At 34.7% G+C, this 12,529-nt stretch overlaps 1 protein-coding gene across 2 annotated transcripts in view; it reads left to right on the forward strand.

Moving 5' to 3' along the window:
* LOC137396326 (pappalysin-1-like) overlaps positions 1-12,529 on the forward strand; it is a 72,093-nt gene that overhangs the window by 24,473 nt on the left and 35,091 nt on the right. For both annotated transcript variants that reach the window (XM_068082549.1, XM_068082550.1), the window contains exons 3-11: positions 1,988-2,215; positions 2,760-2,889; positions 5,046-5,283; positions 5,875-6,079; positions 6,319-6,544; positions 6,893-7,035; positions 8,762-8,920; positions 9,731-9,874; positions 11,226-11,353. In XM_068082549.1, coding sequence (XP_067938650.1) covers positions 1,988-2,215; positions 2,760-2,889; positions 5,046-5,283; positions 5,875-6,079; positions 6,319-6,544; positions 6,893-7,035; positions 8,762-8,920; positions 9,731-9,874; positions 11,226-11,353 — 1,601 coding nt within the window. The remainder of the gene's footprint in view (positions 1-1,987; positions 2,216-2,759; positions 2,890-5,045; positions 5,284-5,874; positions 6,080-6,318; positions 6,545-6,892; positions 7,036-8,761; positions 8,921-9,730; positions 9,875-11,225; positions 11,354-12,529) is intronic.

A 12,529-nucleotide genomic window follows, 5' to 3' on the forward strand; every position in this document is an offset into this window, starting at 1 on the left:
CACATGATAGATATAACTTTATATGTACATCCCTTTTTTCAAAAGTGTGGTGAGATACGTTACCATTCAATTCAAATTTGAGAAGTTGCCGCTACTTGACACTTTATGTTATATTAAATTTTTTATGTAGCACAAAGCAGATGTTTCGCCTAAATTTTTGAAGTTATCTGGAATTTATGTTATAGGAGAGTCTACCTTAGGTATATGAAATTAATTTGTTCTGAGATCTGTTGTAGCAAATATTCCTGTAGAAGTCTGCTGTATTGCGCTTAGTTTATCTCACAGCTCAAAACCAAGCGATAAATAATTCAAATAATTGCACATAGCATCAAAACAAATGTTTTTTATGAAATAATATGTAAAAATATCTTGCAAATCATTACCAAATTATGTTTGAATAATAAGCAGATAAGTAGCAATAAACAGCAAAATAAGGTTTTTTGCCGTTTTACCTTAGAGATCCACAAATGGAAATGCAGGTTGAGCAATATGTTGTCTCAGAGATAGAGAAGTGGCTATAACTAAAATGAAACTCACTCTAAAGTGGTAATAAAAGTAACAGCTAGAAAATAACTAAAATATTATAGCCTGTGAATAATATTCAATGCTAACAAGTAAATAAACTCTTTGTTATGGCACTTCAAACTGCAGTCTAATTTTAAAAAATTGCATGTAACTGAGCAAAATGCAAATGTTTGATAAATCTGAAAATATTTATGTTTGTAAAGAGAAGAAACACGCCCTGTGAACAGCATGTTTGTGCTTTTTCATAAAACACTTTAAAAATCAGTAACACCAGTTTGAAGGCTTTGCTCCGTATATTGTTCTAATATACTAATGTAGGCCCAAGACATATGGCACCTTTTTCTGATCAGATCTCATATACTTATGTTTATGCTAAAAACCTCTTCTATAGCTCGGATATAATTGGCTAATTCTGTTAGTGAAGAGTGCAACTTTAGCAATGATAAAAGTTGCTACAACTTTCAAAACATCCTTTCATATGTGACGTGACGTCATTAGTTAATGTCCAACTAGCCCTGCCTTAGCTCAAACATAGTGGTATTGCATGAAGACAGCATCATCAGAATGTGTTGTCAGCATCGGTATGATGTTTATGCATACTTGTGCATCTGGATTCTAATATGTATGAATGCATAACCCTCTATTGGCATTAGTTATTATAATAGTCATCAACTAAATGATGTTTATCATAACATGCCAAAACAAAAATGGAAAAACAGAAGTCAAGAGTTATAGAGTGAGTTGAACAAAGTTTTTTAAAAGTAGGTAATCTATATATATTTCTCAAAGTCTGCCCGTGTGTTGGAAATCCGGCTATAGATCTTAAAATTTTGGAATAAATATTCCATACAGAAGAGGATTGGATCTCCGACCAAGCCATTCACAAGTCTTACGCCTAGCCCACTGCACTACGGAAGTCGAATTGCTAGCCTGCCAATATAATTCATTATATCAAAGCAAAACCTAACTGCTCTGCGTATGACGCGGGTCATAGCATAACGTCACGAGAAGCTGTTCGCTCACATTCTTAAACTGGCTAATAGCAAAACTCTCACTACTTCTCATTGTTTATAAGACAAAAAACTTCTCATGATATGTAGTTTGAAAGTTAGAATGGCAAATTTTGTTATATGTTAAATACAAATCAATTTTCTGTCCAAATACTCTTCTATTACATGGGCAACACTGAGTGGCACAGCTAGTTTTATAATATTGCGGAGAAATTGGGATAGTGAATTGTAGGTTGTAGTAACAGAAAGTTCATAAACTGAAACATACGATGGTGGATGTAGTATCTTGGTATCACGAAATAGAAAACGGTATTTGTCATATGTATGGAGAGATGAATACAAATAATTTGGGCCCAGTTTACAAGGCAATACATTCAAAGATCTATTAAGGCAATAGTCATAGTTAGTAGTACTAACTCTTACATTTACTAGTTCAATTATATTTGTTGTAGGCTTAAAGAACACCTGCTTTAAATACAGTCCATGGTACTTCCGGCTCTACCCACCCTCTGAAGACACTGATTTGAAATCGCAACTGACATTTACAATAGAGGATGTGTACAGACAGAAAAAGTCTGTCTTTATAGAAAACTATGCGCACCACGCTTGGTTCCAGATAACTCTCGTCAACAGCGTCACACATATGAAGATGTACTTGAATGGAGTTAGGATATCTACAGGTAAGGTCTATGCTCAGGCCCTTATTTGCATTCAGTCAGTTTTATTATGTTACGCCCAAAGAGCTCTATTTAAAGTTTTGTTTTATCTTGTAAGCGGATATGAAGCTCCTTTCTTATTGCATACAAAGACTTTCTTAAGATTATGACATTTTGAGCGAATGTAACACTTCACCCGCTTCCTCCACCTCTGTTAACCTGATTTTAAAATAATGGCTATCAAGGTTTAAAGGTTGATTATTTAAAATTATTGATTTTTATGAAAAATGCACTTCTAAAACGTTACATTTCTTCTTTAATGGAAGTCTATTTGCAAAATTAATGGTGTTTATAAGATTTGTTTTTTTTGTTTTGTTCTTTTTCTATGTATCGCTGCCAGATCAGGTTTTTTTAATGACTATCAAAAATCTCCTATTACTGCCACTTTTACTGCTATGTTAGATACTATTAATTTGCCTTTGTTTTTGCCTTATATTTTACAAAATACTATCAATAAATTTATGAAGTTGCTTTCTCATTTGTGTACTAGTTTGTGTTCTTTCTATAGCTGAAGGAATGGCATGGAAAGAGTTTGCTGGTGCTGAGTGCCTTCAACTTGAGCTTGGTCGACAAAAGAAAATTGGTTTCAGAGGAAAATTGAGTAGATTACTGATTTCATACCAAGCCTTGACTGCTAGGTGTGTTAGTTATCTTATATCAAGCCTTGACTGCTAGGTGTGTTAGTTATCTTATATCAAGCCTTGACTGCTAGGTGTGTTAGTTATCTTATATCTAGCCTTGACTGCTAGGTGTGTTAGTTATCTTAAATCTAGGCTTGACTGCTAGGTGTGTTAGTTATCTTAAATCTAGCCTTGACTGCTAGGTGTGTTAGTTATCTTATATCTAGCCTTGACTGCTAGGTGTGTTAGTTATCTTATATTTAGCCTTGACTGCTAGGTGTGTTAGTTATCTTATATCTAGCCTTGACTGCTAGGTGTGTTAGTTATCTTATATCAAGCCTTGACTGCTAGGTGTGTTAGTTATCTCATATCTAGGCTTGACTGTTAGGTGCGTTAATTATCTTATATCTAGCCTTGACTGCTAGGTGTGTGAGTTATCTTATATCTAGCCTTGACTGCTAGGTGTGTTAGTTATCTTATATCTAGCCTTGACTGCTAGGTGTGTTAGTTATCTTATATCTAGCCTTGACTGCTAGGTGTGTTAGTTATCTTATATCTAGGCTTGACTGCTAGGTGTGTTAGTTATCTTATATCTGGCCTTGACTGCTAGGTGTGTTAGTTATCTTATATCTAGGCTTGACTGTTAGGTGTGTTAGTTATCTTATACTAAGCCTTGACTGCTAGGTGTGTTAGTTATCTTAAATTTAGCCTTGACTACCAGGTGTGTTGGTTATCTTATACTAATCTTTGACTGCTAGGTGTGTTAGTTATCTTATACTAAGCCATGACTGCTAAGTGTGTTGTTTTTTATATCTAGCCTTGTCTGCTAGGTGTGTTAGTTATCTTAAATCTAGCCTTGACTACTTGGTCTGTTGGTTATCTTATACTAATCTTTGACTGCTAGGTGTGTTAGTTATCTTATACCTAGCCATGACTGCTAAGTGTGTTTTTGTTTTTTATATCTAGCCTTGTCTGCTAGGTGTGTTAGTTATCTTAAATCTAGCCTTGACTACTTGGTCTGTTGGTTATCTTATACTAATCTTTGACTGCTAGGTGTGTTAGTTATCTTATACCTAGCCATGACTGCTAAGTGTGTTGTTTTTTTTTATATCTAGCCTTGTCTGATAGGTGCCTTAGGAGTACTTCCAGACAGCTGTACAGTTGTACAATGCTGACCCCACATTATTTTTACAGCAAGGATAATGTAGTCAGAGTGTTGAATAAGCTATACACGGTGGATCAAGCTCAATCACATTCAGGTTTAGGAATAAATAGTAATAAGTACAGGAATGTGAGAGGCAAGCATTAACTCAATAACTCTGCTTGTATTGCAGCGCGTGGCCACAACTACTGATATAAGGAATATAAATAGAAAACAACTCCAAAATGTTTAGCATAAGCCATTTAAAACCGTTGATACAAATTTTAAAAGGGACATATTTCCAAAGATTGTTCTGCAGTGTAATTGAAGAAAAATTTTAAGTTATACTTTCTCATTGACAACAGCTACAATGCAGTGAGTTATTGCAAGCATAGTAAAAACTTCCTTACAAAATTAATTCGTTCCGAATTTCGTTTTGGAAGCATAAAGTTTTGCGACACATTTGATTACATAAATGTCCTAAGCTGTTGTTTCAAGCACCCAAAAAGCTTGGAAAGTGTATTATAATAAATTAAAAATCATTATTAAAGCCTGCAACAAATACACGTCAAAACTCTATTACTACATAATAAATAATAAAAATACACATGTAAAAAAGAAAGGACTGAGAAATAGCGAATTAAAACAATAAACGTTATGCTTGTTTACTTTCGGTGCTGGTCTACTAGGCTTATTGTTCACTGAATTTCACTAGTCACTGAAACTGAGTGAGTTGCATTGTACGTATCCAATAGAAACAAATGAGCCAATGGAATGGCAGGGAGCTGCTTGGCACCAGCCAATGGCAGAGCAGCTCAGGCGCACCACTTTCAAACTGAGCTGCCTACTCGTTTAAACGTTCCGCATGTTTTGTATGTTGAAGCATCTTTTATTATTTGGAGCAATTTCTACAAAAAGAAATGTTTTATAGCTTAGAAATTTTGTATGTGGATTCTTTCGTAAGCAGAGCTTCTACTGTATTTGACAGAACAAGGTTTTTGACTAGTATAAATTTTTAAATTTCCTATTTCAGGAATGTCAAGCAGCTTAATGTAGAAATAACTATTCCACGTGAGGGTGTATGGTTTGATGACCCTCTTTCGGCTCTGAACCATAACTGGACATCGGAGTCACCTCCTCTTGCTGTAGAAGAACTTATCAATCAGAGGACGCCTCAGACCGTATCTGCTCCTGTGTGTGGCAAAACAGTCTGTGATGATCCTTCAATAGTGACTGCCTATGCTTCTGACCCAGCACTTAAAATCGCTAAGGTATGTTGACAGACTATGTTTTAGACTTCATGGTAAAATCTTTCTAAAGATGAGTATAAATTACTTTCAGAGAATACCCCATGTTGATGAGCAGACCAACATAGATACATGGATGCAGCAAATAATCAGACCCATTTGCGATCTCCTTTGACATTCACTTGCTGGTGGTCTGTTTAAAACCAGCTGTTGGCAATCTATTTTTGTATGCATTGTTATTGTTAGTGATATGTTCCATGCAGCACCCACTGCTTGTGATATTTTGGACAGCTAAATCAAATGACCAAATTTCAAACCAACTGTTAGTGATACATTTTATATTTATATATTTTTTTATATATATTGGTAATATATTTAGTTATTATATTGATTTAATATATATAATATAATTAATATATATAATAATATGTTATAATTATATATACTGTAACTACTATATATAATTAATATATATTTACTAATATATTTTAGTTTGTTACTTACTTTGAGACTCATCGTAACTGATTTGTCTGGACATCTATTGCTTTTTATAAACTAGTACATAGACAAATACAATGCCTGACTTTGTTATAGATGTGATATGTTTGATTTTAGACAGTGGCGTTAGAATTCTTAGTCATGGCTAACTCAGATGGCACTGGGCGGTCTGTCTCAGCTGACGACATCAACAAGGCTCAGCAATACATCACCAGAGTTTTTCAGAGTCATTCAATTAATTGGGATTTTTCTACAAAAGTGGTTAAAAATTCGACCTTGAGGAACTCCTTTATGATGCTTGACTGCTGGCCCGACATGATAGGTACGATAAAACTCCCTGACACACAGCTTTGCTTTTGATGTAACACGGTAGTCACTAGTCAGAGTTATACAATAGTTTTAGTTATACAATAGTTTTAGTTATACAATAGTTTGATTTATTCAATAATTTGAGTCATGCAATAGTTTGAGCTGTATATTACTTCTAGTCAGCATTAGATATTAGCGTCGCTTCAGAGGATATTAGATAATTTTTATAGTTAATAATGTTTTCTTCAACAGGGGATGGCAAGTGCAACTCTAACTGTGGTAGAACTGAGTGCTGTAACTTTCCAATAACCAACTATGATGGAGGAGACTGTCCAGGGGTACAAGGTGTATGCACAGATGAGAGGTATTATAACAACGTCTGTGACCAAGAATGTAACACAGACCAAGACAGCTTTGACAATGGGGCCTGCTGTCAGAGCGTCAATGAACGCTGCATCGACTATTCACATGAGAATAGGTAGAGTACCATGAAGAAATTACTTGAAAGCTTTTAAATTTTTGACCATCATACTACGCAAACTGCTAAGTCAAATCATTGCATACTCACATTATTGTATAATTCAAGTTATTGTATAATTCAGATTACTGTATAACTCAAACTATGGTACAACTCAAACTATTATATAACTCAAACTATTGTATAACTCTAACTATTGTATAACTCAAACTATTGTATAACTCAAACTATTGTATAACCCAAATCATTATATAACTCCAACCATTGGATAACACAGACTTATAAAGCAGGTGCTACAACACCTGTCAATCTATAAATTTGCCTGCACAGATTGCTCAACTGTTGCAGAAGTTACTTTCATCTGACAGAGGTCAAAAACTCCATTCCCACATCTGAGGACAAGCTAAGCATTATTGTTCTAAATTGGATGGATCTAGACATGTTAGGAGTTGCTTCGCTGCCATGGGAGCGCAACTCTGACCATGTTTTTGGTAATTCATTTCATAGTCTTATTTAAAACTTCTATATTGTTGTTAAATGTTCAACAAATAATTTTAGGATGATTAGTTTAAAGTTTATGGGTTAACACAGTATTCTGTAATAGCAGTTATGTAACGCCTGTTTGCAATGACATTTTAGTTATTCACCTTCACTTGCTAGCATCATAAACTTTTGCAGTGACATCATAGCTACTTGCTGTGCAACATAACTCTATGCAATATCAGCAACATTCTAGCCTTTGTATTGTCACACATACTATGGATATTGAAAAGAAGTATGACAGTTACTACCATTAGAATTTAACAAAACAGTTACGGGCAGACAACTTCAATTTAATGTACAGTTCTGTTCTCACTGATTAGTGTTTAGTGTGTCAACATGAATGTGGAGTAAATACTTACGATGCATTGTTCTTGCAGTAATCTTTGCAAGCTATTTTATGTCTTTATTTTAACTTTTCTATTTTTTTTTTTTTTTTAAGGTGGTAGAAGACTTTTCTTTTAAAAATTTTTTGGCGTTAAGATTAAACATGAAAATAATACACTTTCAGTTTTTTTAGTGAGCAGAGTTATTTAATCTGCTACTAACACAAAAGCACTCAACTTTTCCACTATCGTCAGCTAATGTATCGACAATTGCTGTAATAGAAGTGCAGACCGTAAGCTGAGGAATCAGCTAATCAATAAGGTTTCACTTTTTTCCGTACGAAGCCTGCACATTAGCTAGACCAATAAAAATTTTTCTCCAATGATACATTTTGTTGCCAACCTCTTGCAACTAATAAAAGTTTTTCTGGCTCAGCAATTCCATCTCTAATTACTTTTCAAAACCGAAAACCACATCATTATCGTCATGGCAATAAGAAACACACCGCATTCGTTCAACGCAAAGAAAGTGTCAAAAGTTTTGAAAGATTCACTAAACAATTTGTACTTATCTGGTAGGAAATCTTGTTCTGAATAAAATCCATTTTACAGTAAAGCAATATCTGCATTCATTCTCAAAATATTGCATAAATACTAGCGGTTTATCAAATTTTCGAAACTGTTCGAATTAATTTGGGCAGAATAGCGAATTTAGCGCTGTACTGAAAGAGTTAAATATGCAATAACCAAATCAATGGAAATTAAAAAGTAGAACAAGTTGCTAATTTATAAAAACTAGCTAATTTAATTTATCTTTTGATTTCATCAGTATATATCATCACTTTCAACTTTTCATAAAAGCTATTAAATTTAGACACTAGGTTTCTCACATGTTTATGATTTTTGTTTATATATCTAAAAGTGCTCTTTTGCAATCTCAGCACTGCCTGGTTGCGCAAGGTTTGTAGACATGTTTCTCCGCATAACTGGGTGTCTGTCAAAGATGCGGACTTGTATTTTCTGATTCATGTAGCGTAACAGTCTTTGTTTCATTTAGTAGTCTTGTCTAATAGACCTTTTCGAGCATATAGGTAACCTAATTACCTGCGATTAAAAAAATCTTGGCAGCCTGATAGCCTTTTCAAAGCACTTGAATAACACTGTAACCTTTATTGTATTCTGCTTAAAGTCCCAGTAGCTTTTGATTCAGAAACATCAATAGTCTAATATAGCCTTTATTCAGATCTTAATAACCAAATAATAGCCTTTGATTAAAGATCTGGATAACCTCAAGCAGATGTACTAATAATAAAATGCTCAAGCTTTGACTCGCGATAATTTTTACATGCAGGTTCTCTGGTGGTAAACCCAGCCGCAATTGCAGCTCCTTTCTCTTACGAAACCCTTGTGCACGAGCTGGGGCATGTTCTCGGACTATGGCATGTTCATCATGGTATCACTGAAGTCAAGGATTGCTCAGACGAATGCCTCGAGAGAGAAGCTTCACTAGGCAAGAACAGTTTAGACAAATAGGCAGTAGGGGTTAAGGGGTTAAGGGGTTAATTAAGTTGAAATGGCTTGTTTGACTTTAGTCTGTCAGTACTGCTTAACAGACAGACCGACAGACAGACAGGGTTTCTAAATAGATCAGCTTACAGTTTGAAGGCTGAAGTATAATAATAATAATTATAATAATAATTATAATAATAATAAGGGTGATAAGAGAAGCCTTGGTAAGCACTAGTCAACCTTGCACCGATTGTCTTGCAAAGCAAAATAAATGAGGCGAAGACAAGTGTGATTTATTTTTTAAATAATTTTTTGCATATAATAGATACGCACATATAATAATAATAATATAATAATACGCTTTTGGTACTTGCTTCTAATAATTTTGTATTTAAATTAATTTGAATTCATAATTGTCTTATATTAATTTACGGTGACCTACTTTTGTTATAAATTGAGCTATATTGTTTGGATGCATTTCTAATAATATTTTAAAGCACATTTGGTAGTGATCAGCTATCCAAGCTTGACCAACTAGTAGAAGAAAGTGCAAGCCCTCCAATACCCATGACTATGCTAGCATCGGCTGTAGGGTTAACAGCAGCTTATTTGTCAAAGAATTTGCTTGAAATGATACAATAAGGATGCAAGACTTGTTCAGTAACATTAGCTACCTAAATACTTGTAATTGTGTAAGAACAGAGATTGATTCTGAACAATTAAGTTAATTTGTAGTTTTTATTTTAAATTTTAATTGCATATGATTGGAGAATTTATAGGTGTAATTTCCATCGTCTTCTTCTGCTTTCAGTGCTGGGAGACCTTTGTTCAGATACCACTCCTACCTATAGACATATTTACTGTGCCGATCCTGTTATTGACTCTGACAGCGACATCTGTTTCATAGAGGCAGCACGCAAAAATACTCCATTTTCTAACTTCATGAGTTATGCCAGTAAGTACCTTAAAGTCTAACTTACATAAAAAAATTGAATGACTTCCTGAATTCAGCCAGGAATTCAGGAAGTCCTGCCTGAATTCCTGCCAGGCTAATAGCAAGTGGTAAGCAACTCTCATCACTTCTCTTTGTTTATAAGCTGATTTTTAATACTCGGGCAACGCCGGGAGGCACAGCTAGTGGGTGATATAAAAATAATGTTATCAAAGTTTACCGTGATATAAAAAGGAGTAGCGCTAAAGGTTTAATACTAAAGTTATTATAGTCATAAGCTGCTTAGTCCAAAAATATCATAATTTTATATTTTTAGCCATTTATGAATACAGTGAAGTCGTATGTGAATGTGCTGTTTGGAGTCAAATATGTCATATTCACCAATATTTTAGTCCAAAGAGTTGGACTTTCACAAAAGGTCGAGTTGAAAACATATTTGCAGATGGTTTCATCCCTTGGCTTAGCTTGACAGTGAAACTTCTCTGATCAGTTGAGAAAATAATTAACTCCATGATTTGAATCATGTGTTGTTAGAGTCAATCTTACAGTTGACCTAATGAGAGATGTTATTATTTCATGTCTAATTGATATATTAGAGCAGAGGTTGACAACTTCCTTTCCAATATGTCCTATTCCGTGTTACAGTCCTGCCTAACAACTCCTTGATTTTTACCTGCATTTGGTCTGACTGATTTTTTGCCATTATCATATAAACATTTGCACTAAAAGCATGAGTTAGAGTTGTAACTGAGGTCTTTCAGCAACTCAAACAGTTCGCTGGTGTTTTCATTTCTAAGCTATCTTTTTGCACTACTTGTATTGACTTCTAACGCCAATTTGCCAAGATTTCAGTTTCCATCATTGTTAGCCCATGCCAAGGGGGTGATCGCAATGCTTGGCACCACCTATTTGGCGAGCAGCTATTTTTGAAGATAAACTTTTGTAAGAGCAAGCTGCTATACCAGCCCACAGACAGTCTCTTGAATGAGATTCTGTGGCTGAACACTTCCTCAGTCAATCTAGGCGTTATTGCCATCTCAAAGAAAACTGCTTGCAACTGATAGTGTCATGCATTTTGATAAATTTATATTTATTAAAGTATAAATTTATTATTTTATTATTTTCTTATTATTTTATTGTTATCAAAATGCAAATATATTTTAATATATATAGATATATAAAAGATAATTATAAGGTTCTCTCGGAACCTTGTTTCCCCTGGGCTAGCGCACCCTTTTTTATTCCCTGAGATGGCCTAGTAGTCTAAATTGTTTGCCAACCCCTGGGTTAGAGTCTCTGACTCTTCTATCTCTGGTTGACACAAGGCAACCAGAAAATATGTTGAATATTACAGATGGCAGCTGCTCTGATGACAAGACTTTTACTCTCCAGCAGTCAGCTAGAATGCACTGCTATCTTGACCTAGTTCATAGCAGAACCTTTGCTGACAGACGACCATCAGCTGTGCCTCTTCCTCCACAGGTAGACTGTGTTAGCCTACAGAAGCAGCTTTCTAGTTAGGGTATGTGCATGGGCGTACATGCACGAAAGCATATGGGTGCAAGCGAGGCTATTGGTGTATGAGTGCGCGTGTGGGTGTGTGGATGCACTAGTGTGTCTAACAACTTTGATTTTTGAAAGTACGCAGTTTTACTATTCTATATATTTGTGTTATGTAGAGATCTTCTACTTTGCGATCATGCGAAATTCATATACCTATTATAGCCTGTATGTATTACTAGATTCAGTTATTACCACAGTGGTTTCATACAAAGCACTAAAAATGTTGCTTAAAGACCCGAATAAAGATTTCAGCTCTCCATCACAATCACCGGTTATGTTATTGGAACACAGTTGTAAGGCCTATGTTTCTCAATAGGCAAATGATTGCATCTGATACATGCGGACTAACACAGTCCAACCTCATTTTCCGACCACAATTTGTTCAGGAAACTGTGAAAATGTGAATTGATAGAATACTAAAATGCTTTTATCCATTACTAACAACATAAATAAAAAAGTACAAAAATAGCTTGTTATATTCTAATGAAAGATAAAACTAATATGAAACACAAAATACAGTCTGTATTCAGTTTACCACAATGGACGAGTCTGCATACTTGAATAATAAAGATAACACGGTGGAAAAGAGTCAACAGGTCCACAATTTTAAATTTTTTGACTTACCTTGGGAGTGTTAAAATTCAAACAAAAATTTAATATTATGGTGGTTCTCTTAGTTTTTTAGACAGCCGCTGCCTTGCCTGTTGACTTAAAATATTTCTCATTTTTCAACCCGGTGCATAACTACTTTCTGTTAAACTTGGTCTTAGACCTTGTGGAGAAATCTACGGCTAGTTCTGTGAGAGAAGATAACTCAAGTTTCAAAGCTTGTAATTGTTTTCTTAAACACACTCAGGTGTATTCAATACAATGACAACATCGAGTAATATATACAATACTTTACCACAGCGAATAAATGTGTTTATGATGATACGATTTCAGTATTAGAAGTATGGTGATAGATGGTAATACTACATAATATTCTTGAATAACCTCTCTAGTACTTTTTGAAAATGAGTTGCTGAGAACCTAGGACAACCAATCACCTTTAGAATTCTCAGCCTACAGTATCCTAGTAACATGACAACTGAACTG

This window comes from Watersipora subatra, chromosome 5 (genome assembly GCF_963576615.1).
Source record: "Watersipora subatra chromosome 5, tzWatSuba1.1, whole genome shotgun sequence".
NCBI lineage: Eukaryota > Metazoa > Bryozoa > Gymnolaemata > Cheilostomatida > Watersiporidae > Watersipora > Watersipora subatra.